The sequence below is a fragment of the Talpa europaea genome (genome assembly GCF_964194135.1).
Source record: "Talpa europaea genome assembly, chromosome: 1".
In the NCBI taxonomy this organism is placed as follows: domain Eukaryota; kingdom Metazoa; phylum Chordata; class Mammalia; order Eulipotyphla; family Talpidae; genus Talpa; species Talpa europaea.
In genome coordinates, this window is record NC_140073.1 from 7,699,445 (window position 1) to 7,726,439 (window position 26,995).

The 26,995-nt window shown below is 46.5% G+C and overlaps 1 protein-coding gene across 1 annotated transcript in view; it reads left to right on the top strand.

The window, feature by feature from the left end:
• Positions 1 to 497: 497 nt before the first annotated feature.
• Positions 498 to 26,995, top strand: part of OSBP (oxysterol binding protein) — a gene marked incomplete at both ends in the record, with an annotated part of 28,897 nt that continues 2,399 nt past the window's right edge. Inside the window, 10 exons of the mRNA XM_084232440.1 lie at positions 498 to 859; positions 5,463 to 5,671; positions 7,659 to 7,909; positions 13,129 to 13,327; positions 13,570 to 13,672; positions 13,969 to 14,023; positions 14,209 to 14,340; positions 19,192 to 19,437; positions 19,701 to 19,821; positions 26,129 to 26,232. Coding sequence (XP_084088566.1) covers positions 498 to 859; positions 5,463 to 5,671; positions 7,659 to 7,909; positions 13,129 to 13,327; positions 13,570 to 13,672; positions 13,969 to 14,023; positions 14,209 to 14,340; positions 19,192 to 19,437; positions 19,701 to 19,821; positions 26,129 to 26,232 — 1,782 coding nt within the window. The remainder of the gene's footprint in view (positions 860 to 5,462; positions 5,672 to 7,658; positions 7,910 to 13,128; positions 13,328 to 13,569; positions 13,673 to 13,968; positions 14,024 to 14,208; positions 14,341 to 19,191; positions 19,438 to 19,700; positions 19,822 to 26,128; positions 26,233 to 26,995) is intronic.

The window sequence follows — 26,995 nt, forward strand, 5'->3', positions numbered from 1 at the left end:
GCGGAAGCGGGACGCGGAGAAGCGTGATGGGAGGGGGTGACGTGGCGGTGACGGGAGCAGCCACGGAAATGAGTGGCGGAAACCCTAGCCAATCGGCGATCAACTTGGCCGGGCATTCTGCACTCTGGAGCCCGCCCCAGCGCCGGGGACTGCGAGAAACCACCAATGAGCTCGCCCGCGCGTCTGATTGGCCTTCGCTAGCACCAGTCAACGGCGAGCCTGGCGGCCGCGTCCCACCCGGCCCCTCACGGGGCGGCGCGGAATGACAGGCCCGAGAGAAACGCCAGTGTCCTGGGGGCCTCCCGCGAGTGACGCTCGGCGGCGCCAATCGACGTCTTCCTTCCTGGCGGCCGAGCCCGCCTCCCCGCGCGGGCCTGGCGGGGCGGGGACGCGGCGCGGCGGCGGCTGATGCGCTAGCCGAGTGGGGCGCTCGGGGCGGCGACGGCGGCCCTCGTAGGCGGTTCCGGTCGCGTATCTCGGGGCGGCGGCGGCGGCTCATGGCGGCGACGGAGCTGAGAGGAGTGGTGGGCCCCGGGCCGGCGGCCATCGCGGCTCCGGGCGGCGGCGGCACCGGGCCCCCGGCGGGGGGAGGCGGCGGCCGCGGAGACTCCGGGCCGGGCGCCGGGGCCGTGCCGGGCGCCGTGGCCGCGGCGGCGGCGGCGGGCGGCCCGGGCCCGGGCGCCGGGGGAGTGGCGGCGGCGGGCCCGGCCCCGGCGCCGCCGGCGGGGGGCTCGGGCGGCGCGGGCGCCGGGGGCTCGGGCTCGGCGCGGGAGGGCTGGCTCTTCAAGTGGACCAACTACATCAAGGGCTACCAGCGCCGGTGGTTCGTGCTGAGCAACGGGCTCCTGAGCTACTACAGGTAACTGCTTCCGGGGCGCCGGCCCCGCCGCCGCCGCCCCCGCGCGGCCCCCAAGGTCGCCCCGGGCCCCTTCCCGTCGCCCGCGCGCGCTGACAGCCCGCGCCCGCGGGGAAGCCCGGCGCGCCCCTCCCCCGGGCCGCCCGCCCGCCCGCCCGCCGCGGAGCCAGCTCCCGCCCCGGCCCCGCTCGGCGCCCGCCCGCGGCCTCCGCCGGGGTGTCCGCGGCCCGTGGGGCGGCGATGCCGTCTGCGCGGCGGGCGCTGCGGGGGGCGCCCGGGGGCGCCCCTCGGGGAGCGAAGCCCAGACGCCGCTCCCGAGGAACTCCCAGGAAAGTCCCGAGTCTCAGCTGCCTTCGCCCGGTCTCCAGAGTTCAAGGTTATTAGTGGCCCTGGGTGTACCCCACCCTGCGTGTGCCCCCACATTCAGGCGGGGTCTGCCCCCGGCCCCCCGACGGGCTCGGGGTGGAGAGGGGCGTCCGGTGTCGCTTCGCTGCTTGCTGGTCCCGCCGCCTCCCGTGAGAAGGAGACGTGATGAGGCCGCCCCGGTGTTTCTGGGGTCTCTGGTGGGTGAGGCTGAAGTTTCAGTGAGAGAAGGCATCTCGCCGGTAGGGTTTCCTCTGTGCAGTGTTTGTTTTGGAGGGTTTAATATGCGTTTATGGTGACTCACGGCCTTGCCCTAACAATATGCGTTTGGCTGCTCCTGTTCCTATAGATTAAGGGGTTAGGATCCAGGATTTGGAGACTGAACAGAAGCATTTCCTGAGAGCTGGAGCCTGGCTGGGTGTTAACAGACAGTATTTTGTTGACGCCAGCAACGACCCTGGGAGTAAGCGATATTCCCATTTTGCTAACGAGGAAACTGAGACTTCTCTTGGGCAGATTTCCCAAGGGGCTGGAGGCAGGATTTGAAGCTACTTTTCACACCAACATCACCTAAAGCCCAGGCTACTGTTGCATGTGTCAGTCAGATACGGAGGTGATTACTTACATGTAGCAAGTAAGCTTACAGGTCATGATTACTATGTATATTTTATACAGAATGTATAAAAGTCTCCTTTCAGGGAGACCTTGCTTAATGGAATGACATTTCTAATTGAAATTTTTTTTTTTTTTTTTAATGAAACATTGTTGGTAAGATGAACTCACTCCGTTTCTTTTCCTCTGCCAGAGTCTGGCACCGGGAGAACCTTTTGCGTCAACTCCATTATATTGACTCTTAAAGAATTTTGAGAGGAAATGGAAGGTGGGAGTTGGAGGTCGTTGAAGTAAGAACCCATTTTTGAGTAGCCTCTAACCATGGAAACTGCCTTGGGGAACTCATCTTCAGCGCTTAAGCTACATGACTTGTGATGGTTGTGTATGTCGTTGGCGTTATTCAGAATTGATTTTAAGTGTGACCCTTTCTAATTACTCAGCCTGGACTCTCTGTTTAAGGTTAGATCACAAATTTAAAGTTTTAGTTTGCTCTGAACTTTCCCCCCTGCTCAAGACCATGCTTTCCTGTTGTCATTGACTGTTGTTCTAATGTTCAGTTGATTCATGTCCTAACTTAGCTCACCATTTTCAAAAGCTGAAGTTGTGTATCAGCTGAGATCCTTAATGTATGATCATTTTTCCTCATCCAGGTTATTTCTAGATCCACTCTGAGGGCCTTTTGACTCTTGATTAGTACCAGTCTTGACCATTACTGATCTTGGTTGGGTATAATAGTTTGTATATTTTCTCTTCAAGGACTTGTCACCACTTCTGATTTCTCTCTTACAAGAGCTAGTGGTCGGCACCTAGCTGACTACAGAGAAAACTCCTTCCAAAACATACCAAACCATATATTGGGAAATATACCATAGACTTGCCCTTGCCCACTAAGATGATCTTTCCCACAAGCCAACAAAACAGCAGGATTCTGAGTTATCAAATCTATGCACTACCCTCAAAATCATAGAAGTACTTCTATAGGTATATTGGTAGTTTTTCTTCCCTCCAGGGTTCTTCGGTTCCCCATCTTCTTGGAAAGAGTCAAATTGTCACTCCTTCTGCTTTTTTTTTTTTTTTTAAATATTTATTTATGCATTCAAGAACTGGGGTACAGGCCAGAGGTATGGGGAGGTGGTGAGAGGATTCGCCAGAGACAGAGTGGGGAACAAACAGCAAGAGGGGAGCAGCGGGCGAGTCAGGAGAGGTCTGCTGCGCCATGTGGGTAGCTCCCTGGCCGGGGATGGAACTCGTGCTGCAGTGGCTGTAGATGGCATCATAGGTTGTGTTTTAACCCCTTGCGCCACCAGGGAGGCCCCACTCCTTCTGCTTTTCAGGCTTCCAAAGCTGCCATCTCCTGTGTATGCCTTCTACAAAATGCTGTTTTTAACTGAGATCGTGTGCTAACTAGACCATCCTCTGCTGACCTGTTCTAAAGGACTTCAGCAAGCCGCTTCTCTTTTCCGCCTTTCCTATTCTTCCTTACATACCCCGTTACACAATGTCCAGTTACTTTAAACCATATGTAGCATCCCAGACACATCATGACAGGCCCACAGTATTACATTTCTGCCTACCCTCTAGAGGTTGAGTTACTGTTTCAGCTGGCCTTCCAGGGAGGAGGAACTTTGTAGCCTGAAAATACCACCTAGTACTGTAGTGCCTGAAGAACTGACCTTGTACCCTAGAAATTGTGTCTTTCCAGCCTCTGCACATGTCAATTATGGCCATAGGAACACCTGGCCAAATCCAGGAGCTCTGAGGCCAAGCCTGCCTTACTCCTGGGGTTCCTTGGGTTTTTTTTTTTTTTTTTTTTTTTGGTTAAAGAATTATTTATTTATTTATTTATTTATTTATTTATTTATTTATTTATACAAGCACTGGGTACAGAGGTCTGTCGCGCCATGTGGGACCTTCGCTGGTGGCTGGGGATCGAACTGGCACTGCAGAGGCTGTGGGCAGCTTCGCAGCCCAGTGCTCAACCGCTGCGCCACCAGGGGAGGCCCTCCTTGGTATTTTTAAAACTGCTACAGACATCATGTGATTTGAGAAACTTCTTTGTTCATGAGGATGAGCCAGGGAGAAGGGATTCCTAGGCAGTGGTGTGTGAAAGGTACCAACACATTGTAAGAAGTAGGGCCTTTGGAGGAGAAAATAAGGGAGAACTGGCCTGCCAGGGGCAAGTGGGTAATTGAGTTTGCATTATTCATAATGTAAGTGAAGCTAAGGGCGGAGGAAGGGAGATAAGAATAGAAAAAACAGGGGTTCACGTTACAGTGCGGCAGGTGCAGGGATGGAAAATGGCCCAGTCCTTTGAGACCCCCTGGTCATCCCATACTGCTCGTTTGGATATCTGAGGAAGAAAAACCAGTTTCATGTGACAAACTGAACAATAGCAAATTTGTTTTCCTAGGCACAGTAAATAGACTTTGTCAAACACACTAAATCTTAGCTCCTGGAGATGGGGTGTGTGTCATTTCTGGCACGCAGGAATTCTGGACGTGCCAGGTGTGTTTGGCTGCTTGGCACCAGTGAAAGGGAAATGGCCCTGCTTTGTACTGTGGTAGTTGGCAAAGGACTTTGACCTCTTTATGTTCCAAGTTGGTCAGCAAAATCTGTGGTCTCAACATATGGTCCCTGGGCATAACCCACGGGTGATAGGGAAATTCGCACCCTTTGCACGGAACACCCTATTGTGCTAGAAGATTGATATTTTAGTAGCTGTTGTCACCAAGGAGTGCTGCAGGGTTCAAAAGTGAGTTTATTAATAGAACTGTCAGTCACTAGAGGTGGGGAAAATTTTTACACCCAGTCCTCTGAGAACAGATTTGCTGAATCTTCCCTAGCTATTAATAGGTTGGCTTAGGAGTTCCCACCCAAAGAGGTCTGTGGACCTTAGGAAAAAACATATTCCAGAAAGAGTATACCACTTGGGGATTCTTTCCTTGCTCCCAAAGAAAGCTAGTTGTTCCTATCCCATATCACTCATGCAGTGGTCAGTGTGTAGCACTAAACATCCAAGCGTCCTCCAGCTTCTGCAGCTGACACTGACACAGCGTGACAGTTCCATTCCACTGAGTTACACTTGAGCGGGTGCGCCTGCAGCATATGTAAGATGGGGCTGTTCTTTGGGGGACTGGAGTTGTTGTACGAAGCTTTGTTGCATGAGTTTGTAAAGTGCTTTATAATTATAACTTGCTAGCTGAAAAGTGATTCCTGACTGCAAGAGAGCATGAGGAAGTTTTGGGGGTGATGGGGATGTTTTCCACTGGGATGGTGGAGGTGGTTACACAATTGTTTTTATTTGTCAGAACTCACTGAATTTGTACAGTTTAAATTGCTGAATTTATATTGTATGTCGTTACACCTCACTGAAGCCTCTTTTTAAAATACGAAAGGTAAGAGGAACAGCAGAGCCATAAAATCTGACTCAGAAAAAAAGCACTTGCAGGCTCAGAAAGGAAAGCCTACTGACTGATTAGAGGGAGCCATTTAAAGGAAATATTGGAATTTGATGATTCCTGAAGCTCCTGTGTTTTCAGAAAGCTTAGACCTATGAAAAGAAGTGGAGAACGGGTAAGGATAACCCAGCCTTCGGCTTTGTACTTAGCTTGTTTTTTTCTTGTAATTGCAGGTCAAAGGCAGAAATGAGACACACCTGCCGCGGAACCATCAACCTCGCCACAGCCAACATCACGGTGGAGGACTCCTGTAACTTCATCATTTCCAATGGGGGGGCGCAGACCTACCACCTGAAGGCTAGCTCTGAAGTGGAGCGGCAGCGCTGGGTGACAGCCCTTGAGCTGGCCAAGGCCAAGGCTGTGAAGATGCTGGCAGAATCAGGTATGGAGCAAAGAATGCCATGCTGGGGAACTTTCTGTTTGCCCCTCATGCATTAATCTTATTTTATCCCTATTGTCCTTAATTATCAACTGTCTCAGGCTTCTCTGTGCTTCTCCTAGACTGGTGGTACTCAGCTGGGGTCGGTGCTCCTTCACAGGGGGCATTTGGCAGTGTCTGTTGCCAAATTGTGTGGCCACAGCTAAGGGGTGGTGATGATTTTGGGGTCTTGCAAGTAGAGACCAGGAATGCTACTTTAAACTATTGTGACAGGATGCACAGGACAACCCCCACAACAAAGAGTTATTGGACCCAAAATGTCAGTAATGCTGAAGTTCAAAGACTCTCCTAGAAGCAAAATATTTGTCGTTCGATTTTTGATAGTAGCCAGTTGATGACTTAAAATTTTGAGAAATAATTATTTATTGCTAGTTCAGTCTTGAACTATATCTGTCCTTGCTTATTTCTTCTGACACATTTTCTCAATTATTTATTAGTTGAGTTGAAAGACTAAAGACTACCAGAAACATCATGTGTGGTATTTTCTATGACATTTTTGCCCTCTTAGTTTCAAGAATCAAGAACAACCTAATTATATTTTTATTTTTCCTAAAGGAAAATGATGAGATTTTCCCCCCACCCCCAATATCGATAATTTAAATCATACTGCATTTGCTCACTGAGAGCTGACCAGGAGAGTCCCCTGTTAATCTAGTTTTTCTTATCACTGGTCATTCCCATACTGTACTTCATATCTAGTAAACAGTGAAAGGAAGATTCACTGCTTTATAATTTTTGGGTAACAGGTTATATTTTTACTCCAGACCTGCTGCGCTGTCTAGCAGATCATGCAGGTCTTTTGTTTTGATTTTAGTGCTGATGTTAGCTCCCCTAAAGGAAGTGACACTGCTGGAAAAGCACTTTGCAGTTACAAAACGTTAAGTGCAAGTGATAGTGGGAGGCACAGCTTCGTTCGCTGCTTGACTTTGCACTAGAGAGTCGCTCAGCAGAAGGCCTTGCACTGCTTTGGATGCAGCGGTGACTTTAGTGTCAAGTTAGCATGTCATGAAGTTCCTGAGTTCTCCTTCAGAGAAGATAAATAATGAGGTTTTTTTTTAGTGATGTGGGTTTTGTTTGCAAAGAGCTAGATTCCTAGCACATTTCATACAGGGCCCACTGATCTCCCACAGAGCTCAGATGGAGTGACACCTTCAAGCTAGAGTTAAAATGCTCATTCACTGATTCCCAATCCAGAGCCACTTAGCGTCTTCATTCTGTCCTCCTGGTCATTGGTTGTCAAACTTCAGGGTCATCAGAATTACCTGGGCAGCTTATTTGAATTGCAGATTCCTGGCCTTTGCCTCTCACTAGCTAAATCAGCCTTTGGGGGTGTGGTCAGAGACTGCACCTATAAGAAGAATCCAGGGCCAGGAGATGGGGGGTGGGGGAATTGTCCAAAGGTGACCAAAGGGCATAAACTTCTAGTGATATGATATATGAACCCTGGGGATGTCAAGTACAGCATGGTACCGTGGTTAACACCTCTGTGTGGTATATTTGAAAATTGCTAAGAGAACAGATTCAAAATGTTTACATCACAAGGAAAAAAAATCCATTGTTGTTTTTAATATCTCTGTGAAATGTTGGATGTTAACTAAGCTTGCAGCAATCCTTTCACAATATATGTAAGTCACTTCATTATGCTATACCTGAACCTTACACAGTACTTCCTGTATGTCAGTTACATTCCAATAAAACTGGTGTGGGGGGGCGGAGGGAAGCACGAGCAAAATAAATTCAATCGTGTGCCCCAGGGGAAAAAGGTGATGCTTGTCCAACAGTGGACTGGGGGCCACACTTTCGACAGAGGTCTGGTAATACAGGCCCTCCTGTGGTCAGAATGCCCAGTGTGGCCAGTGCCAGTTTGGTTATTAGGGTTCTGACTGAGTGCTGAGCCTGAAGTTATGTAACTTCTTTTTCCACCCTACAGACGAGTCTGGAGATGAAGAGTCTGTCTCACAAACTGACAAGACAGAGCTGCAGAATACCCTCCGGACCCTCTCCAGCAAAGTGGAGGACCTGAGCACGTGCAATGACCTGATAGCCAAGCACGGCACGGCGCTGCAGCGCTCCCTCAGTGAGCTCGAGTCCCTGAGGTTGCCTGCGGAGAGCAACGAGAAGATCAAGCAGGTCAATGAGCGGGCCACACTCTTCAGGATAACGTCCAATGCCATGATCAATGTAAGTGCAGACAGCGTCTGCTGCTTTTGATTTGTTCCTTCTTGAAATGTAATTCTCCAAGTGTGGGGAAATTGTAACTGACAAAGCACAGAACATCAGGTCCTCCTTCACTGGTCAAGAGATTGCACTTACGCTGTTCGTTGCATGGAACAGAACAGGCTGCACCCATAGAGGGACTTTCATGCTCTGCTGAAAGGGTCCGGGACATTGCTCCAGGGAGTGAGTTAGGAGTCCAGAGTTCAGCTCTGCCACTGGCAGGACCTCAGAAGATGATGCTAGTTGAACCCCTTAACTCCTCTGTGTTGTGGGTTTATCTATTTTTATCTAACTTTATCTGTGGGAACAGAAAGGTCTCTGTGGGTCCCTTCTGCTGTCATGTTCTTTGAGCTGTAGGTTGGAATCTTATCCCTAATTGCTGATATATTTTGGCCCACCAAGTGGCAGTGGGGGGTGGGATCATCCGTATCAGAGAGGCTGAGAAGCCCATCAAATTGGCCCAGTTATTAGTCCTTGACTTTAGGGAGGAATCTGGGTGGTAAGAAAAAATGGGGGCCAATATTTGTGCCTCCTTATGACTGCTGCTTTGGGTGCCGTTGTGGAATAATGGGTGTGGTTGGTGGAAACCTGCTGTTTGGGTGCAAAGCTCAAGATAAACCCAAGCCAGGCTGACATTAGTGAGGCAGCTCAGACATGGCTGGTAGGTGTGAACTGAGTGCAGGGTTTAAATCTGCCGTGTGTCCTCTGCTCCCGACTGAGCATCGCCTGGAGGGCTGTTTCTGTCAGCTTCCATGGAAGGGCTCTCGAGGGTGTTTCATAAGGGAGGTGAGAAGAGTGCTCTAGAGGAACAGGCTTATGTAGGGGCTTTTTTCCTATCTAAGTGGGATAAAATTACTTTTTTTTAAAATAAATTTTATTTTTATATTCCCCATACAATTGCGACCACCTTATTTTGACCCCAATTCCTCCCCTCCCCGCCCCCCACCCCCCATAGAATGTCTCTGGTTCATAGTTGTTTGTTGATTTTGATTTTTACTTTCTTATAGTTACTCTTTTTCCTGGTCCCTTATTTAAGTTTTCTAGATTCCTGCTATGAGTGAGACCATCTGGTATTTTTCTTTTTCTTTTTGGCTTATTTCGCTGAGCATGATCCCTTCCAGCGCCATCCATGTTGCTGCAAATTGCATGTGTTTATCTTTTTTGAATGCTGAGTAATATTCCATGGTGTATATGGACTACATCTTCTTGATCCAGTCATCTATTTTTGGGCATCTGGGCTGTTTCCAAAGCTTAGCTATTGTAAACAGTGCTGCTATAAACATAGGGGTGCGGGTGCTCTTTGGAATTGATGTTTCTGTGTCCTTTGGGTAAATACCTAGGAGTGGAATTGCTGGATCATATGGAAGCTCTATGTTTAGTTTTACTTTACTCCGGCCAGATTTTTCCTTGTTTAGGGAGGGATACTAAGATATTTGCTGAGAGCTAGTCTATTTGCTGAGAGCTAGCTATTCTGGAGAGCGAAGGTCCTTTCCTGCGAACAAAGGAAAATTTAATTTTTCTTAATTGAAACCCTTTTGTTGCTTAATACAGAGTCATGATAACTGTTATTTTCATATTGTCTGAAGTTTGAACGCCTTTGATGCTCAATTCATACAAGATAGAGACACCTTTTGTCCATCTCAGGATTGCGGGACGACCTGCTGTCTCCCAAGACCACCCTACAAATCACCCCTGTGCCTGTGTTTCTGATGTCTAGTCATGTGCTCTGTTTCCAAACTGTCTCACTTCTCAGTGACTGGAGCCTGTTTTTCTGGTCCTCTTGTGATCAGCAAAACCTCAGAAATCAAACTGGTCAGATAACCAATAGCAAGTAAATGTACTTTTTAAATAGAACAACTCAGGACACAATGGCCTCCTGATAGTGAATGTCGCCTTTTATCCATGTCAGATGAACACCCTACCCTCTGACAGTTTATTTCTACTCTGATGTGAAAATTTTACTAAATAAAACCTCTTTTGATTTGAAACTTTCTCATAAAACTGAAACTTTCATTTGGAATTTTCTTTTGAAAATATGCTTAGTTTTATTCCTTGAGGCAATTCTTCCCCAAGTTCTATGTGTCTGGAGTTTGTGTCAAAGGGACAGCCCCTCGGGAGGCCACTTTCTCGCTCTGTTCTCCCTTGGTAAGCTGTCTGCCACTCTCGTCAGTGGGTATGGCTGGAAAGATGGTTTTTGTCTCTTGTTTCCTTTCTACCTTGCAGGTAAGTGATGATGGTGAGGCCTCAAGTGTAATATGGAGCTTAGAAATGCACATACTAGGGCGTCACATCTCTGTGTGGACTAAGTTCTGTCAAAGGGAGACCACATTTCACTTGATTTCTTGCTTCTCAGGGCATAGCTTTCCTTACTACTGAAGTGAGTCTAACCAGGGGAGTAATTTGACCCTGCAGTGTATGCATTTGCTAATCCGGTGAACACCTGCTGAGTACCTTCTCTGTTTCTAGCCTAGGTTAAGGACACACAACAAAGGCAAAAAAAAAAAAAAAAAAAAAAAAAAATCAAATGTAGACGTGGTCCCTGCCCTCAGAGGGTAAGTCTCTAGGGAGGGGTGAGATGGGAACAGGTCAGCATGGCATGTGCCAAGTGCCAGGGTGGACGTGAGCAGGGCTGCTGTGGCACAGAAGCCTGGAGGCTGTCAGCTCTGATGCAGAAGGAAACACCTGGAATTTCTCAAAGATTGCAGGAATCTTCCTGCGCAGACAAGCAGTGTGGAACCTGGTGTCCTGAAGGCCAGCTGCCCGGTTCACAATCTATGTCACCGGGGCACCCTGCTTCCTCTGTGACCTCAATTCCTTGCTGTAAATGGTGGTGATACCAGTGGTGGCTTACAAGGTTGTTGAAAGGCTTTTATTGCGTAGTTGATACAAAGTGCTCAGCAAAGTGTCTGGCATATAGTTGTCTCTCACTGGATTTTAGTTACGGTCAGTATTATTAAAATAAAGTACGGGAGAAGAGTTGATCCAGGTAGAAGTGTGGCATAGTGCGCCCCCTCCCACTCCCCCACTAAGTCTGGAAACTGCTTGTTATTGACTATTAGTAGAGCAAGGAAGTAACTGAAGGTGACTGGAGAGGAGTTAAGTGTGTGGGGGGGGACAGGATGCAGACTGTGCGAAGTGAGCTTGGTAATAGCGGGTTAGAGGAGGAGAAGACTGGTTTTGATGCAGACTGAACTGTTGTTACTCCTTATTGTGCCTGACAGGGTTCTGGGTGGTTTACATATAAAGCCTTAACTCTGTGAGATGGTTACTATTGTTGCTCTGTTTACAGATGAAGAGGAGGTATGGAAAAATTAATAACTTAATTAATAACTAAAGAGTGGGTAGATGGAGCTGGGATTTGAGCCCTAACACTCCAGCTGTGGAGTATGTACTCTGCACTGCCTCTGAGTATGGAGAAAGGAAAGAGAAGTAGATTTCAGAAATTATTCTTTTTAAAGATTAATTTTACTTATGCATATAAGAACTGGGGTACAGGCCAGAGGTGTGGGGGGTGAGCGGATTCACCAGAAACAGAGTGGGGAACAAAACAGGCAGTTCTACTGAAATACACTGCTGAGGGGAGCAGCGGGGAGTCAGGAGAGGTCTGCTGCACCATGCAGGCCATCTCCTGGCTGGGGATCAAACTCAGGCTGCATTGGCTGGCGATAGCTTGACAGCACTGAGACTTTAACCCCTGCACGACCAGGGAGGCCCTAGATTTCAGAAATTATTAAAGAATGAATTATCACATCAGAGAAGATTCAGTCGCACTTAGTAATTAGATTTGGGGGAGGGAAGAAAAACTCAGACTTGAGGAGGCCCCTTAGGTTTCTGGCTTGAGCAGGTGGAAGGGCCCTGGAGTGCTTCTTGGGATGGGGACACCAAGGGGAGCTATCGAGTCAGAAGGGGAGCATAGTGAGTCCAGGCTGGTACCTACTGCTGCTGAGAGTACTGTACACTGTTGGTTAGGCATTTCTCTGACCTGAAGCTCCATGAGCCCAGGGCTGGAAGTACTGACTTGGTAGGCACTGACCGGCAGTCTTGGGAGGAGACATTCCCTCAGAGTTTTTCTGTAACAGGGCGTAGGTGTCAAGCTTACTTTCCTTCCTTCATTTGTTTATTGGGCAGACTTTACCAGGCCCATAGAATGTACAAGGCAACTAAGTCAGGAGCTGAAATATGTATACAAGTAAGCGATAAGCTGGTTTTCAGGTTGTTCATAATCTGTGTAGAGAGGCAGAAACTCAGTCACGGTGCTGCTGTGGACATGGCAGTGGTGTAGAGTGCTGTGGGGGTGAGAGAACAGACTGGGGGAAAGTCAAAGGGATTAACAACTGCCATAGAGCTTAAAGAATGAAGAGGGCTTGGCTAAAGTGGAGAAAGAGGGGTAGGAATGGGCAGAGCAGATAGCGCCTCCTGTGGTGGGCAGGCCTGACAGAAATGTGTGCCTGAGCAATGGTGAGAGCAGTTCCAAGGCATGGAGGGTGCAGGGGCGGCGGCAGCTGCCCAGAGAGGGAGATTCAAGATGGGTGGTGGCTCTGCTGTGAAGGGCCCTGGATGTTCTGGAGCGGTAGGTGGGCTGTGGTCCTGCTCTCCGCCAGGCCCGGGGAGAGACTGATCTGACTGGATGTGTGTGTCGTCTCCAGATCCCTTCTTTGATTCCTTGGGAGGCCTCTAATTTTAAGGTCAATTGTTTCTCAGAGAGATCAAAATAAAAAATTAAGTTTCCCATATTTGGTCTAATTCAGTGCAGATTCTCTCTTCTTAGTGCCTGAATTCCTCAACTTTAGGTGACTTGAGTTTACTGGGGGAATTTATCAAAAGTAGTTACCCTATGCTTTTCCACATTCTGTTCACATTACCTGCCCTTTGTGATGTTGCCACAAATACTTTGTCTAGGTTTACTGCTCGCTTGGCATTTGTTTGGTCCTCATGACCAGGAAAATAGGAAAGAGACGTGACAACCATAGGGAAAAAAATGTTCCATTTTTTCTCCTGGGTTTGACCTTGATTGCATCACGGAGCTGGCTGTCCCTGATACTGTGGGATAACAGGGAAAGTCTTTCATTGTAACTTGCCCCTTAAAGTTCCCAGAATAAGGTTATGAATGGCCGTACAGAGGCTTGAGGGGACTCTCTGACTGGTTGAGTTGATGTGACACTTATTAAATCTTCTCCGTACAGGCCTGCAGAGATTTCCTCATGTTAGCTCAGACCCATAGTAAAAAATGGCAGAAGTCACTACAGTATGAAAGAGACCAGCGTATCCGACTGGAAGAGACCCTTGAGCAGCTGGCAAAGCAGCACAATCACCTGGAGAGGGCCTTCCGAGGAGCCACGGTCCTGCCTGCAAACACTCCGGGCAGTGCTGGCTCGGGTAAAGGTAAGAGGCGTGGTTCTTGGGTGGCCTATTCTGGTGTGAGCCAGGTGGTTTCCTGAAATTGATAGAAGACTCCATATTCTCCAGAATCAATGATTTGTGTGACGTGAAATTGGCACTGTTTATTTCTTCTGGCTTTCCCTTCTAACATTTGTTGCTGTTTGTGGTTAGTATTTAAAAGGTCCCCCTGAGCCAAGCTTTGGTTAATGTGGCCACAGTACATGAATGGGCTTTTCTCCTTATAGATCAGTGCTGCTCGGGCAAAGGCGACATGAGCGATGAGGATGATGAGAATGAATTTTTTGATGCTCCCGAGATCATCACCATGCCTGAAAATCTGGGCCACAAGTAAGTTATTCTTGTCTCCTCCCCAGATAAACATACCTGACACTCAAAAGATTAGACCTATTTCAGAGGGAGTATCACAGTTACTGAGCTGGACGGAGATTGGGGCTCTCTGTCAGCTTTCTGCCCACACGTTTCCCCAGTGATGTTTACATCCATGGGTGCTCTGTCCTGAGCGTTGTCTTTCAGGCACCATTGATAAGTGCGTGCAGTCTGCTTAGCTCCGCTTTGTAAAGATATGCTGAGACCAGACTTGGTTCTGGTCTTCATCCTGATTGCTCTGTTTCCCATCCATGTAGACGCACTGGCAGCAACATCAGTGGAGCCAGCAGCGACATCAGCCTCGATGAACAGGTAATTCTTATTTGGGAGTTATCAGCAGTGAGGGGCTTTGCATATGATTCTCTAGAGTCTGCTTGAAAAGTGCTAAGAGAAACAGAAAATTCTGAGCTTTTTAGCTTGGGGGCCTAAGGGAAGGTTACAAATACTGGGTTTTGTGTTCTTTGTGGGTCATTAAATGGCTTTGTTCTTATTCCTAGTACAAACATCAGCTGGAAGAGACCAAGAAAGAAAAGAGAACTAGAATACCATACAAGCCGAACTATAGTCTCAATTTATGGAGCATCATGAAGAACTGCATTGGCAAAGAGCTCTCTAAGATACCCATGCCGGTGAGGTTCTTGCACACCTGGGCTACTGCGGGAGGGCTCTCCGGCCTCAGCAGGGAGGGGGGGCCACCGGGACAGCCCCTCCTACTTGTCTGGCAGTTTGTGGCTTGGTTTTTGTTACCCTTAGGCTGTCCTTGAAAATCAGCTGCTTTAACGTTGACTGGATCTGATATGTTTCCAGATCACTTGGAATTAGGTGCATTTGCTCAATAACAGCAAATTCCTGAGCTGGCTATGCTGGGGGCTGCAGAGTTAATTAATACATTAGAGTTTCTGTTTTTAAGACGCATGTAATGTAAAAGAAACATGAATACATGTACATGAAATATGTAAATACGAATACATGAAACAGGGAGAAAACATTATTTTCTGTGACGGTGTGATGAGAGTAGTGCATACAGAAGTTTGGGGGCACAGAAGCAAGAAACCATCATCCAGGAAGATGAGGGCCCTCTTCACAGTGAAGATGCCGGCTTCCCTGTCTCTAGTCGTGTTCTTCCAATCTGTCTGTACTGTTGGCAAAGTGATTTTTAAAATTGAAAATGTGGTCATGTCACCTGCTAGCTTCAAATTCTCTCCTGGATCTGTATTGCTTAGAAAGTAGTCCAGGTTCCTTAGTGGACTTGGCATTTCCTCCCCATGGGCGAGGCTCTACCCTCACACACCAGCGTGGTCCCTGGGAGTCACCTTCAGGTCCTCAGAGGCATCTCACTGTCTTCCTCTGCATTTGTGCAACCTGCTCTTTCTGCCTGAACTTTGAACTTCTCACCCACCCTTGCCACTTTGCATTTGCTGTGGCTAACACCCTTTTCCTCAGGAGTCAGCTCTGGTGTCATCTCTGAGCAAACCTTCACCCATGTATTTGATCAGGGTGAGATGTCATGAGATGTCGCTCCCCTTATGTTCCCTTGTTGCTGGCCGGGTGTGGGAGATCACTTGCCGTTCACTCCACAGGCCTTTGCTGAGCACCCGCTCTCTGCCTGGTGTTGTGTGTATCTGTCAGAGATGGGTTCAATTTAAAGAGACATTCTCAGTAACCCTGGTTAGCAAACTAAGGGCCTTAGGTCAAATTTGACTGCCATGTGTACAGTCTACAAGCGTAGACTAAGTTTTCCATTTTCAAATGTTTGGGGGAAAAATCAAAGGGAGGATACTATTTCATGAAATAGTGAAAATCCATACGAAATTTAGATGTTTGTGTCCTTTTAAAGTTTTTTTTTAAAGATTTATTTATTTTATACAAGAGCTGGGGTACAGGCCAGATGTGCGGGGGGGTGAGAGGATTCACCAGAGACAGAGTGGGGAAGGGAACAGAACAGGTAGACTGACGAAATACACTGCTGAAGGGAGCAGCAGGTGAGACAGGAGAGGTCTGCCACGCCATGTGGGATCCTTGCTGGCCGGCCGGCCAGGAGGGATCAAATTAGCGCTGCAGGCTGCGGACAGCTTCACAGCGTGGCTCTCAGCTGCCTGCGCCACCAGGGGAGGCCCTGTGTCCATAAAGTTTTATTGGAACATACAGATGTTCATGCATTTATTTTTTGTATTCAGCCTCAACAGCTGCATTCAGTAGCTGGGACAGAGGCCATATGGGCTCTCAAAGCCTAAATACTTACTGTTTAGCCTTTTACAGAAGCTGCCCAAACCCTGCCTTAAACAAATGTTCATTCTCATTCTTGTAATCAAGTCCAGAAGTAGGTGGTCCAAGGCTGGCTTGGGATCCTACAGTGTCAGGACTGGGTTCCTTTCTGTCCTGTTGCTTTGCTCCCTATGGTCTCAATTACTAGGTTTGAAGTGGTTGCTCCACTGGGGCCGCCAGCGCCTCACTCCAGTTAGTAGGAATAAGGCACGTGAAGAACGTCACGTGCTGCCTTGCAGGGATGCTTCCGTCCACTTCAGTCTCTTTAGCCAGAACTTAGATGGATAGTCACAGGTAGCTGGAGAAGGGGGTAGAAATGAGGCCTTCTATTCTGGGTGGCATGGCCTGGTTAAACACTGGAAGTTCTGTTATGTGCAGCAGAAGCACATAGACAGGGTGGCTACAAGTCCTGCCACAGCCAGGTGCTTGGTCACAGAAGCACAGCAAGCACCCCTACCCTCTTGGGACATGAGGACCAGAGTGTGGCTTCTCCCTCCCAGTGACTGTCCCTGGCAGGCAGAGCTATGTCCTGGTCTTTGTATCCTTGATGCTTGAGCAGTAGCTGGGCCATGCATGCCATCCGGCAGATGTTGAAGTAAGTCATTAACTGGGACTTGGATAACAAATAGATTTCTATGTTAGTGTGTAGGATTTTGTTAGAAAAATCTTGACTTCCGGACGCATACAGGCTGTGAGTAAGCACACTGGGGAAACTGGCTCACGGGGAGCCTGCAAAGCAGCCGTGCCTGCGTAATGCCTTGAGGGAGTGGAGGGGAGGTGGCCTCGTAGCCTCAGGAATATAGTTCCCGTTGAACAGTAGCACCTGAATCGGTGACCTTTCTGTCCTCCTCTACCATTAGTTCCTTGTTGACATTGCCATTCAGAATGTGCGGCCCTGGACCTGTTTGCTGGCAGTCCTGATGCTGCCCTGCTCTGTGCTGTGTCACAGGAAAGCTGATCCCTCTAGGCTGTTTCTCCGGCTCCGCATTGCTGGCACAGGGTGCTGGGCTCCTCCAGTGCAAGGGGTCAGTAGCAGTTTGGAACCCGAGGGAGCCAGGAACCCCAGGGTCCTTCCCTCCACTAGGTTCTTTGGGGCAGGGCTCTGGCAGCAGCTGTGTGCCTCTAGTTTTCACTGCGCATGGCCCCCCAAGGTTTTCGCTTCTGCCAGCTACTTGCACCCTCTGGGCTACAGCAATACCACTGTTGGTCTTGTCCCTGCCCCCTGCAGTGGTTGTAGCTTCCTGCTGTTGCGTCTCTAGGTTGTCTTTTTTGGGTGCTCAACTCTGCCATATAACTAGTTTCCTGTTTCCTTTCATTTAAGATTTGTAGATTCATTTGCATCCCTAAAAGGCCTCTGAGTGATAAAAGTGATCAATATGAGAAGCTTGGCACTTTGAGAGAAACTGTAGTTCCTGGCACAGTTTCTGGGACAAGAGGTGTCAGTTGGCAGGGAGGGAGAGGAGGGGTGTGTGGGTGAGGGTGGGGTGTGTGTGTGTGTGTGTGTGTGTGTGTTTGTGTGTCTGTGTCTCTCGTGCACATGCACATAAAGCTGGATGTTCCAACTCTGGTCCCAGGCAGTGCAGATAGGTTTTACAGCCACCTGTGGAGGACACGATCTAGCCTCCGTTTTCCTCAAAATGTATGGAAGTGTTTCTTCATGTTGCCTGAAAATCTGCCAGTGGGACATTTTGTTGGTGTCATTAATAAGCACCCTCTTTAGAAAAGACTCATGAGGGCTCAAGTCGTATCAGTCCATTGTCCCTCAGTGCACACTTTTTGTGCTACTGTTTCTCAGTGCTGAGGAGGAGGCTTTGGAGGGGCGTGTTCCAGCTGAGGCTTCCTAAAGGAGGGCCTGGTGTCAGCCCTGCAGCTCCGTGTCCACTGGGAGGTCTGCACAGAGAAATGCTTGGTCTGTTTCTCAGAGGTCAGGCAGGTCTGGTGTATCATTAATTTTTAAAAATGTATAGAAACAAACACGAGATATTGATAATGGTTATTTTTGGATGATGGCATGTCAAGCACATTTTTTCCTTTATACTTTGTTCTCAACATTTGTTATAGTGGAAGTTGCAAAATATTTTGTATTTGGGAGGAAGTCAGTGTTAGGGTAGACAGTGTTAGGGTAGATTGACAGGTAGGTTTGACAAACATGCAGAAAAATTGGTGGGACTATAGTCTCCGAGAAAAAGTATTAACTTTTTTTAATTATTTAACTGAAATGTTGCTTTCTGCCATTCAACAGAAAGGAAATTGTTTTTCTTCCTTCCTTTGCTCTCTGGACTCAGAACTCAGGCTAGTGAGTTCCATATATTGTGGACCTAACCCCTTTTCATAGTAATTTATTTAAGTCAATTCACCTTAAATTCCAAGTAGTCAGTTTAGAAACTGACTCTTTTTGGAGGTGGAGGGAGTGTTGGGGACAAGGTGTCTCTTGCTTACTTCTCTGTACCCAGCGGCTAGCATGGATCTGGCGCACATGAGGGCTCAGTGCGTGTGTGTGACGTGAATAAGTGAATGAATGAATAAATGAATGAATAAACAATCCCCCACCGAAGCCGCAGTCACACACTTGCTTCATCCAGTGGTTGAGCCCCCTCAGTGGGCTCCGAGGCCTGGGAGGTGGAAATACAGCCCCCGGTAGGTGTGCCAGCTCCAGAAAGAGCTGTCCAGCCCCCGAGAAGTGGGCACAGTCCCGTCTGGTGGAGCGCAGCGGGAGGCCAGGCTGTCCTCTGCTCAGGAGTGGAGTAAACCTGTGGAATGTGATCTTTCCACTAGTTAGGACACACCTTAGCTGAAAACTGACTTTCCTTTCTTTCCTCCCTTAAGGATTTTAAGTACTTAGCTTCCTCTCTGGGTATATGTGTGCTAAATTACACTGTCTCTTTGATTTATCTGTTTCAATGCCTATGGATGCCGGGCTCCTCGGGCCGGGCATCAGTGGACAGGCACTGGTGAGTGGAGCAGACGAACGACGTGGTTCCTGTCTCAAAGGCTGACAGCGATGGGTGGGTGATGTCTGCCCCCCTGTACAGACAGCTGACCAGGGAGACAGCCTTGTATGCGGCTTTGCTCTACTGACAAAGGCCTTGTCTCTTCCCAGTGTTTTGCTTGATTGTTTTGACATCTTGGTATCTGTTTCTCCACAGGCAAAAAAATTGAACTGGTCTCTTGTGGATGTGTGGGCAAAGTTTTTACATCTCTTCTCTTCTTGACAGGTGAACTTTAATGAGCCCTTATCCATGCTTCAGCGCCTCACTGAAGATCTGGAATACCATGAACTGTTAGACAGAGCTGCAAAATGTGAGAACTCTCTAGAACAGCTCTGCTACGTGGCGGCTTTCACCGTGTCCTCCTACTCCACCACCGTCTTCCGTACCAGCAAGCCATTCAACCCGCTCCTCGGGGAGACTTTCGAGCTGGACCGATTAGAGGACAGTGGGTACCGGTCCCTCTGTGAGCAGGTAAGGGGGGGCTTGGGGCTGTTAGCACATCTTTTTGAAGAAAGGGATGAGTTTTTGCTGATCCTCCAGGGTGTTCACTTTGCAGAAATCCGCTCGCTATCATCCCAGGCTTCCAGCTTTCCTGCAGGACCTGCCCCCCCCCCCCCCCGGACTGCGGCATTCCCTGTGTTGTGGGTATAAAATGTTAAGTGTGAATTTGGGGTGTTTGTCACCAATTAATAGACAGTTTCCTTCCCTTCTTTTTTCCTCCTTCACTTTTCAAGGTGAGTCACCACCCCCCTGCTGCTGCGCACCATGCTGAGTCCAAAAATGGCTGGACATTGCGTCAGGAGATCAAAATCACCAGCAAGTTCCGAGGCAAATACCTCTCCATTATGCCCCTCGGTAAGGTCCCATCTTTGTGATAATTCGTGCACCAGGAATGAAAGATTTTCTGGTATGACAAAGGAGGCCACTGGCCTCGGAGTCAGGAGACCGGAGTCTGCTTGGGCTTGAACCCTACTTGATAGTGGAGGGCAGGCCACCTAGCCACTCGGCCATGGGATGAGTGAGGAGGCAGGAGATTCTTTAAGGACCTGCCCAGTCCTAGACTCTTTGTCTTAGCTGTATTTACTGCATTTTCTGGTACCATTTTAGAATCTGAATCCTAGCATGCATTTTAAAAATTCTGTCTCTTAACTAGTGTTGTTTCCCCCATTGCACTAGCAGTCAGGTTCTGTCTGTAAGTCTGAACTCTTGTGACTGCAAGGTTAGGTTTCTCACTGTGTCCCTCCCCCTTCTCCTCTCCTTTCTCCCCTTTCTCTTCATCTACCAGATGGGTTAGGTATCCTTTATGTAATGGCTGGATTCCAGGTAAGGTGAAACTTATTTTCAAAGATCTTATTGGATTACAAGTTAATTTTGCACCAAGATCAAAAAGATCGGGCCTGGGAATAGGAATCCTAATACATAATGTTAGAGAGTCTGTACTGTAAGGCACATGAGATTGTTCACAAAGGGTAGCAGAGATTCTCGCTTTTGAGTGAGAACAGCCACACGCAACCATGTATGTGCCGAGCGGCAGGTGCGGATCTCAAAGACCGAAGTGCGAAGTGCGTGGAGAGACCCTGGAGCTGCCCGGCTCCTGGGGGCTTCCAGCTCCTGATTCTGGTTCTTCATGAGCTGTAATTGTCATTCTTGGTTAGTATAGTCTTCACTTTTAATAAATTCCTTTTCCTCTGAGAAACACTAAATGTATCAGGTGGAGTACAAACTAGAAATTAGCCAGAAAAGTTCTAGGAATGTTTGCAATATAGTAAAAGTAATCAGAAACTAGAGTGTTAACTCTGTCGACTCATGGCTAATATGAATCCTAGAAGAAAGGGAAACTCGGTGATTTTGGTCTTGATCTTTTCTGAGGACCATTATAAAAGGTTCTACTTCCTTAATTGTCTTTGAAGCTAATTATTTCAGAAATGTTAAAGAGTATTAAACGCCTGGATGTTCACACCTGATTTACAGAGCTGGGGTGACAGTGGCGCTGCCCACTCTGACGCAACACGTGGAGAAGAGTTTCAGAAGCCACCAGGGGGTCTCTAAAGAAACAGATTATATCTTTAACTTTATGGAGGGTTGTATACATTTAAAACAATAAACCTGACTTACCAGTGATATGCTGTATATTTTCTCTATAATTTCATTAATTTAGACTTCTTTGAGCAGTAAATATATGTATGTGATGTAAGTGGTGTATCTAACTTTTTAGTGTTAAGAAGCGTCTTTGCTGGGGTTCCATCCCTGTGGCTGTCTAAGGACCCAGGTCACTAGGATATGTTGTCTTAAGTCCCGTCATCTGTTAGATCCTGGGCACCTGCTGTGTGCCAGACGTGGCTCCTGGTGCTTGGGAAACCTGAGTGAACAAAACCAAGAGCCCAGCCTCTTTAGGGAGATCAAAGGATTGTCACAGTGACAGAAAACTGCACACAAAAGTATAAAGAATGGAATTTCCAGACATTGGTCCTGGGAATGACTCTATTTAGTATTTTTTGATTCAGTGACTTGGAAGGAGAATCACGTTGTGAAATGTGCACATTTCATTGAGTGCTGGCACTCAGTTCTTGTGGGTAAAGTTGCTAAGCCAGTAGTTGTCACTAAGAAAAGACAGATGGATGGAGTTGTTAGTAGACAAGTCCTTGGCTTTTTGCTTTTTGAGATCGTGGCAGTGAGTCTGAGTCTTCTCGTAAAATAGATTAAAAGGGTTAGAATTCTTGCAATCTGGAGAGAAGAATGCTAGAAAATGTGATTGAAGTTTGCAAAATGATGAAAACTATGGTAGAGGATAAACAGAAATTTTCTCAGCAAGCGTCAAGGTATTTGAACTAGTAGGTAGTGTTGAAGTTTAAAGAGATGCATTTAAGAGCGTTCTGTAGTTCTGGTGTTTGCTCACTAAGAGAATCACAATGTGAAAATAAGCATCATTTAGCCTGTTGGTTTCTGTATTGATGATATTGCTGGGATCCGTGGACTTTGAACTATGCCTGAAAAATTAGTAAAAAGATTCCCTTTGTATATTTTATCCCTTCTTCTAAGTGTTTTCATTAGCACATTCAATCCATTTACACTTACCATTCCTGGTAGGTGGGCTTTATCTCTGCTATTTAGTATTTGTTTTCTTTATAATTATGTTTCTTTTCTCCTCTACTCATCAACTAATGCTGCCTTTTTTGTTAAATATTTTTCTGGTTTACCATTGTAATTTCTTTGTTGTTTCTTTTACTATATTTTAAAAGTATTTTTGCATGGTTTCTCAGGGTATTGTAATCAACTTCTATTAATCTAGATCAGATTAATACCAATTTAATTTCTGTAGTATACACAAACTGCCACCTATATGACCTTCCTTTGTGCTTTTATTTTCTTACAAACTATCTTTTTTTTTTTACATTGTAACATTCAACATAGTTTTATAACTGTTACTGTGTGTGGTTGCTATATGGAAATAAGAAAGTTGCAAGCAAAAAATACATTCATGCTTTTATTATAGTTTAATTATATTTGCCCCTACTGGTGTCTTTATTTCTTCATATAGATTGAGGCTGTCTAGTGTCCTTTCATTTCTTCTGAAGAACTTTCTTTTATATTTCTTTCTTTCTTTGCAAATTTTTATTATTTCCCTTTAGTATTTCTTGGAGGGCTGATCCACTAGTTATGATTTAGATTGTTTATCTGGGAATATGTTAAGTTTTCTTTTGTTTGTGAGGGGTAGTTTTCCTGATTATAGAATTTGTGGTTTGATCATCTTTTTCAGTATTTTGAACGTGGCACCCACTGCCTCTGGCCCAGGTAGTTGCTGGCAGTCTTGCTGAGGGTCCTTGTTTTTGAAAGCATCACTTTCTCTCATTGTTTTCTCTCATTGTCTTGCAATATTCTGAGTAGACTGTATTTGGTGTGTTGCTCTTTTGAGTTTATCCTACTTGGAGTCCATTAAGCCTCTTGGATTAATGTTTTTCTTCAAACTTGGGAAATTTCTGACCATTATTTATTTAACTGCCTCAGCTGTTATCACCACCTTAGACAGCTGCCGTATTATTGTGATAATTGCCCCAGGGCAAGGCTGTTTGAGGTGCTGAGTCAGGGCAAATAAAGATAAGCCTGGTGAGTGGGAGTTACCAGGAACCACCACACAGGCCAGTTGACAGCTTTCCAGTGAAAATGTCAAAAAGCTCACTTTTCTTACTGAGATTTAGCCATTTCTCTTAATACATGCTCTATGGATTACTGCAAGCCTTTCACTAATTTTTACAGAAAAGTTGATTCTGATCATCTTTGCCTAGTGTGTGTACTGGTTTTATTGAGATATATGACCATTCTGGAATTGCCTGTCTTTCCCTTCATGCATCTCATTTTTTATTATCATTTTTTAAATTACGTAATTTTTTATTGCAGTAGGTTTACAACACTTTATGATTTAGGGACCTTCATATATTTTAAATAGTTCCGTTGGTAACCTTTAACTTACTGTCAAGTTTTCAAAACACAAATATTATATAAAGGAGAACAGTCACAGGGCAGTCTTTGTTCTTTACTATCCCTGTGAACAGAGACATTCCACAGGACAACCAGCGTGACATCACGGTGAGGTGCAGGGTCATGAGCTGGCCTGTATTGGTGTTTGAATCTTGTTTTAAACTTCAGTGCTGACGCACACTCACTGACCTGAGCTCAGAATCTTCACTGGTGACGTGGGGGATATGGTAGGCTGAACAGTGCCTCACCCCCCCGAATATGTCTCCATCCTAGCCCTTGGCACTGGTGAATACGTCACTTTACACAGTGAAAGGAATTTTGCAGGTGTGGTTAAGGATGTTGAAATGGGGAGACTCTCCCACTTTTTGGGATTATTTTATGGACCCAGTATAGTCACAGGGGAAAACTGGAGGATCAGTCATTGATTACCAAAGCAAGAAGCTTAAGTGATAATAGGAAGGGACCCCGGGCCGAAGAATGCAGATGACCTCTAGTAGTTGGAAAAGGCAAGACCAAAGATTTTCCCCTAGACGCCTTAGAAGGAGCTCACCTTGATTTTAGACTCTGACCTACAGAGTTGAAGAGAGTAAGCTGTGTTGCTTTAAGCCACTAGGTGTGTGGCAGTTGGTTTCAGCAGTAGTAGCAAGTGGATGTAGGGGGCAGGACTGCCCATAGCTGAGAGCAACAGGTGTTGAATGTCCACTATAGCCCAAAGATGCTTCTAGGTGCACTGAATGCAGTGGTGAACAAAAACCACTTTGCCCTCATTGATCAATAGTTTGTGGGGTTTTTTTTAAGTGAACAAAAAAGTGAACACATGATTTAATTTTATATAGTGGTAATTCTGTTAAAAAAATGAAGATAGAGGTTAGTGGAGAAATGAGTTGTGTGTGTGTTTCCTTGGGTAGAGCCTTGAAGGAAATTCTTGGAAAAGGTTACATTTGAGCAGAGACCTAGATAACAAGAGACCAACCAAAAGATGGCTTGGGGAAGGTGCTGCAGCAGAGTGCCCCCTGGCTGGGGGCGCAGCATGGCAGCTGAGAAACTGAAGCCACTTCTCTGGCTCCTCGTGAGCAAGAGGGAAGTGGTGGACTAGTTGAGGGGTGCGTAGGTGCCAGGTTTGGGGTACTGTGATAAGGTGGACTTTGTTCTAATTGCAGTGGGAGGTAATGGAGACATTTTGCATGGCAGTGTGATAACTTGATAAAACATGTTATCAAGCTGATTTCGACGTGAGACTAATGGGGCAAAAGTGGAAGCTGGAAGGCTAAAAAGAGGTTGTTACAGAGGTTCAGGCCAGGGATGATGGTGACTTAGCTGAGGCTGTGGTGGCAGTGGAGAGGTGAGCAAGAGATTGTGGATGTGTTCAGTAGAGCAGCTACTTTGAAGAGGGTTGTGCAGGTGAAGGAGATTGTGCTGAGAGAGCATGTGGCTGTGGTGCCCGCAGCTTGCCTTGCTGTGTCTGGTGCCGCTGGCATCTTGGCCGTGCCCACCAGCATCATGGCTGTGCCCACCAGCATAGCTTAGTCTTTTGTATAAACAAGACTCAGGGGTTCTTTTCCTTAATGTTTGCTGAGGGAGCTTAGAGTTGCACTGTTACTAGAATTTACCTATGTATCTGTACCTATGTAGATATAGATGTTACTTTTAAATTTTTTGATTACTTCTTTTCTCCAGTCACTTCTGTTCAAACCACTGGCTTTGGTTTGGTATTAATTTGACATGAACTCACTGGTATAGAAAAGTGTGTTTACTGAGTGCTTACTGTGTTTCATGCATTTCACTGGGTAAATAGACATTTACTGTTCCAACACATGAAGTCACACGGCGGGTGAGGTCTCAAGAGCCCTGAACAGAGCGCCCCGCGTGGCTCTCTCCCGGGCTCGGGGTGCCTTTCCTTCCAGCTCATTGACGTGCTCACCAGCCGGGAGACTCCTTCAGCCTTTGTTGTTCAGGCTCACTGTATTTGCGTGATTGATTAGATCATTGACCGAATAACAAAAACAGTTATCATGTGGGAAATTCTAAGGGTTCAGAGGTTTCCTCCCAGGAATCATGGACAAAGACCAGACAAACTATTATATATCACAGGGTCACACATCAACAAGTGATGGAGCCAGGATTGAATCCCTTCCTCCCTGTTCCAAAGCCCCTGCTCCATCTCCTCCTCCTCTTTCACTTTTAAGACCCTTAGATAAGTGGTTTGCTTAAGGTCACATAGCTGCTTACTCTGTGATCATGCACACACGCACGCACATGCACACACACTCTGTACTGACTGCCAGTGTGTGCTGCTTTCAAATGCAATTTTATTTTTCCTTGGTGGGGCAGCTGGTATGGCAGGCAACGTTGGTAACAGGGTTAGGGTTTTTGCTTTTGTCTTCATTTCTACAATTGCACAATTGTGGACTATTTCTTTCTAGCAGTACGACTAATAGAATTGTATTAGTTGTCAGTGTTTGTCTTCATGTTGTTATATTTTATCATAAACTTAAAAATCAAGTAAAAATATTCAATCAGTGCTCCCAGCATTTAGGCAGGTTACAAATCTTTTTTTTGATTTATTGTTTCCTTTTGAAAATTAAGATCTCTCAATAGAAGAGAATCAATGCATTGTTATTTCTAGCTAGCATGGTGCTGTTTGTCTTGTGTTTGTCTTAATTTGTGTACTTCTCTCTCCGTCCAGGTAGCATCCACTGTATTTTCCATGCAACTGGGCACCACTACACCTGGAAAAAGGTTACTACAACGGTGCACAACATTATTGTGGGCAAGTTGTGGATAGACCAGGTGAGTAAAGGTGGCCAGAGTGCTTGGCAGTTCAGAAGAATCCTTCCTTAGGTGCAGTTCTGTAGTATTTAGGACAAGAGAACTGGCCCCAAACAAGTGTCACTCTTTTATCACTTCTAATGAATTTCTCTCAGGCAATAGCCTTACCCCCAGCTCCACTGAGCGACGACAAGTTATCATTTCTTGAGTAGTAACAGTCATTCAGTAGCAGCTCCCTGGACCTGGATTGGCCTGTGAAGGATGCAAGAGCATAACCAACATGGCTGCCCCTCTCTTTCTTCCCCTTATCCATCAGTCACTCATTGTCAGGCAGAGTGCTAGGTCCTGGGGGTTCAAAGTCAGATGAGACATTGTGCTTCAGAGAGTGGCGTTATGTCATGGGAGATTATAATGAATATATGTAGGCTGAAAAGTATTTAACAAAATACACTAGCATAAGATAACATCCAATTAATTGTCAGTTTGCTCTTAAGATAATGGTTGCGGTAAATTCAGAAAAGAGGGAATACTCTCTGAACAGTCAGGAAATATGTCACAGTAGGTGTGAGAATTAAGTTGAGTCTTACCGAGCAGTATTGGATTTGAAAGTTTGAAAGGAAGAGAAAATGAAATAAATGGATCTGTAGACGGTCCCACTGTATTATGAGTTGAGTACTTTTAAGTGTAGGGTTTTCAAAGGGCACAAATGGGGATTGGTTTAGAAAAGTAATTATATGTGAATCTCAGTACATGTGCTGAAGGTCAGATCATGCCCCTGACATGT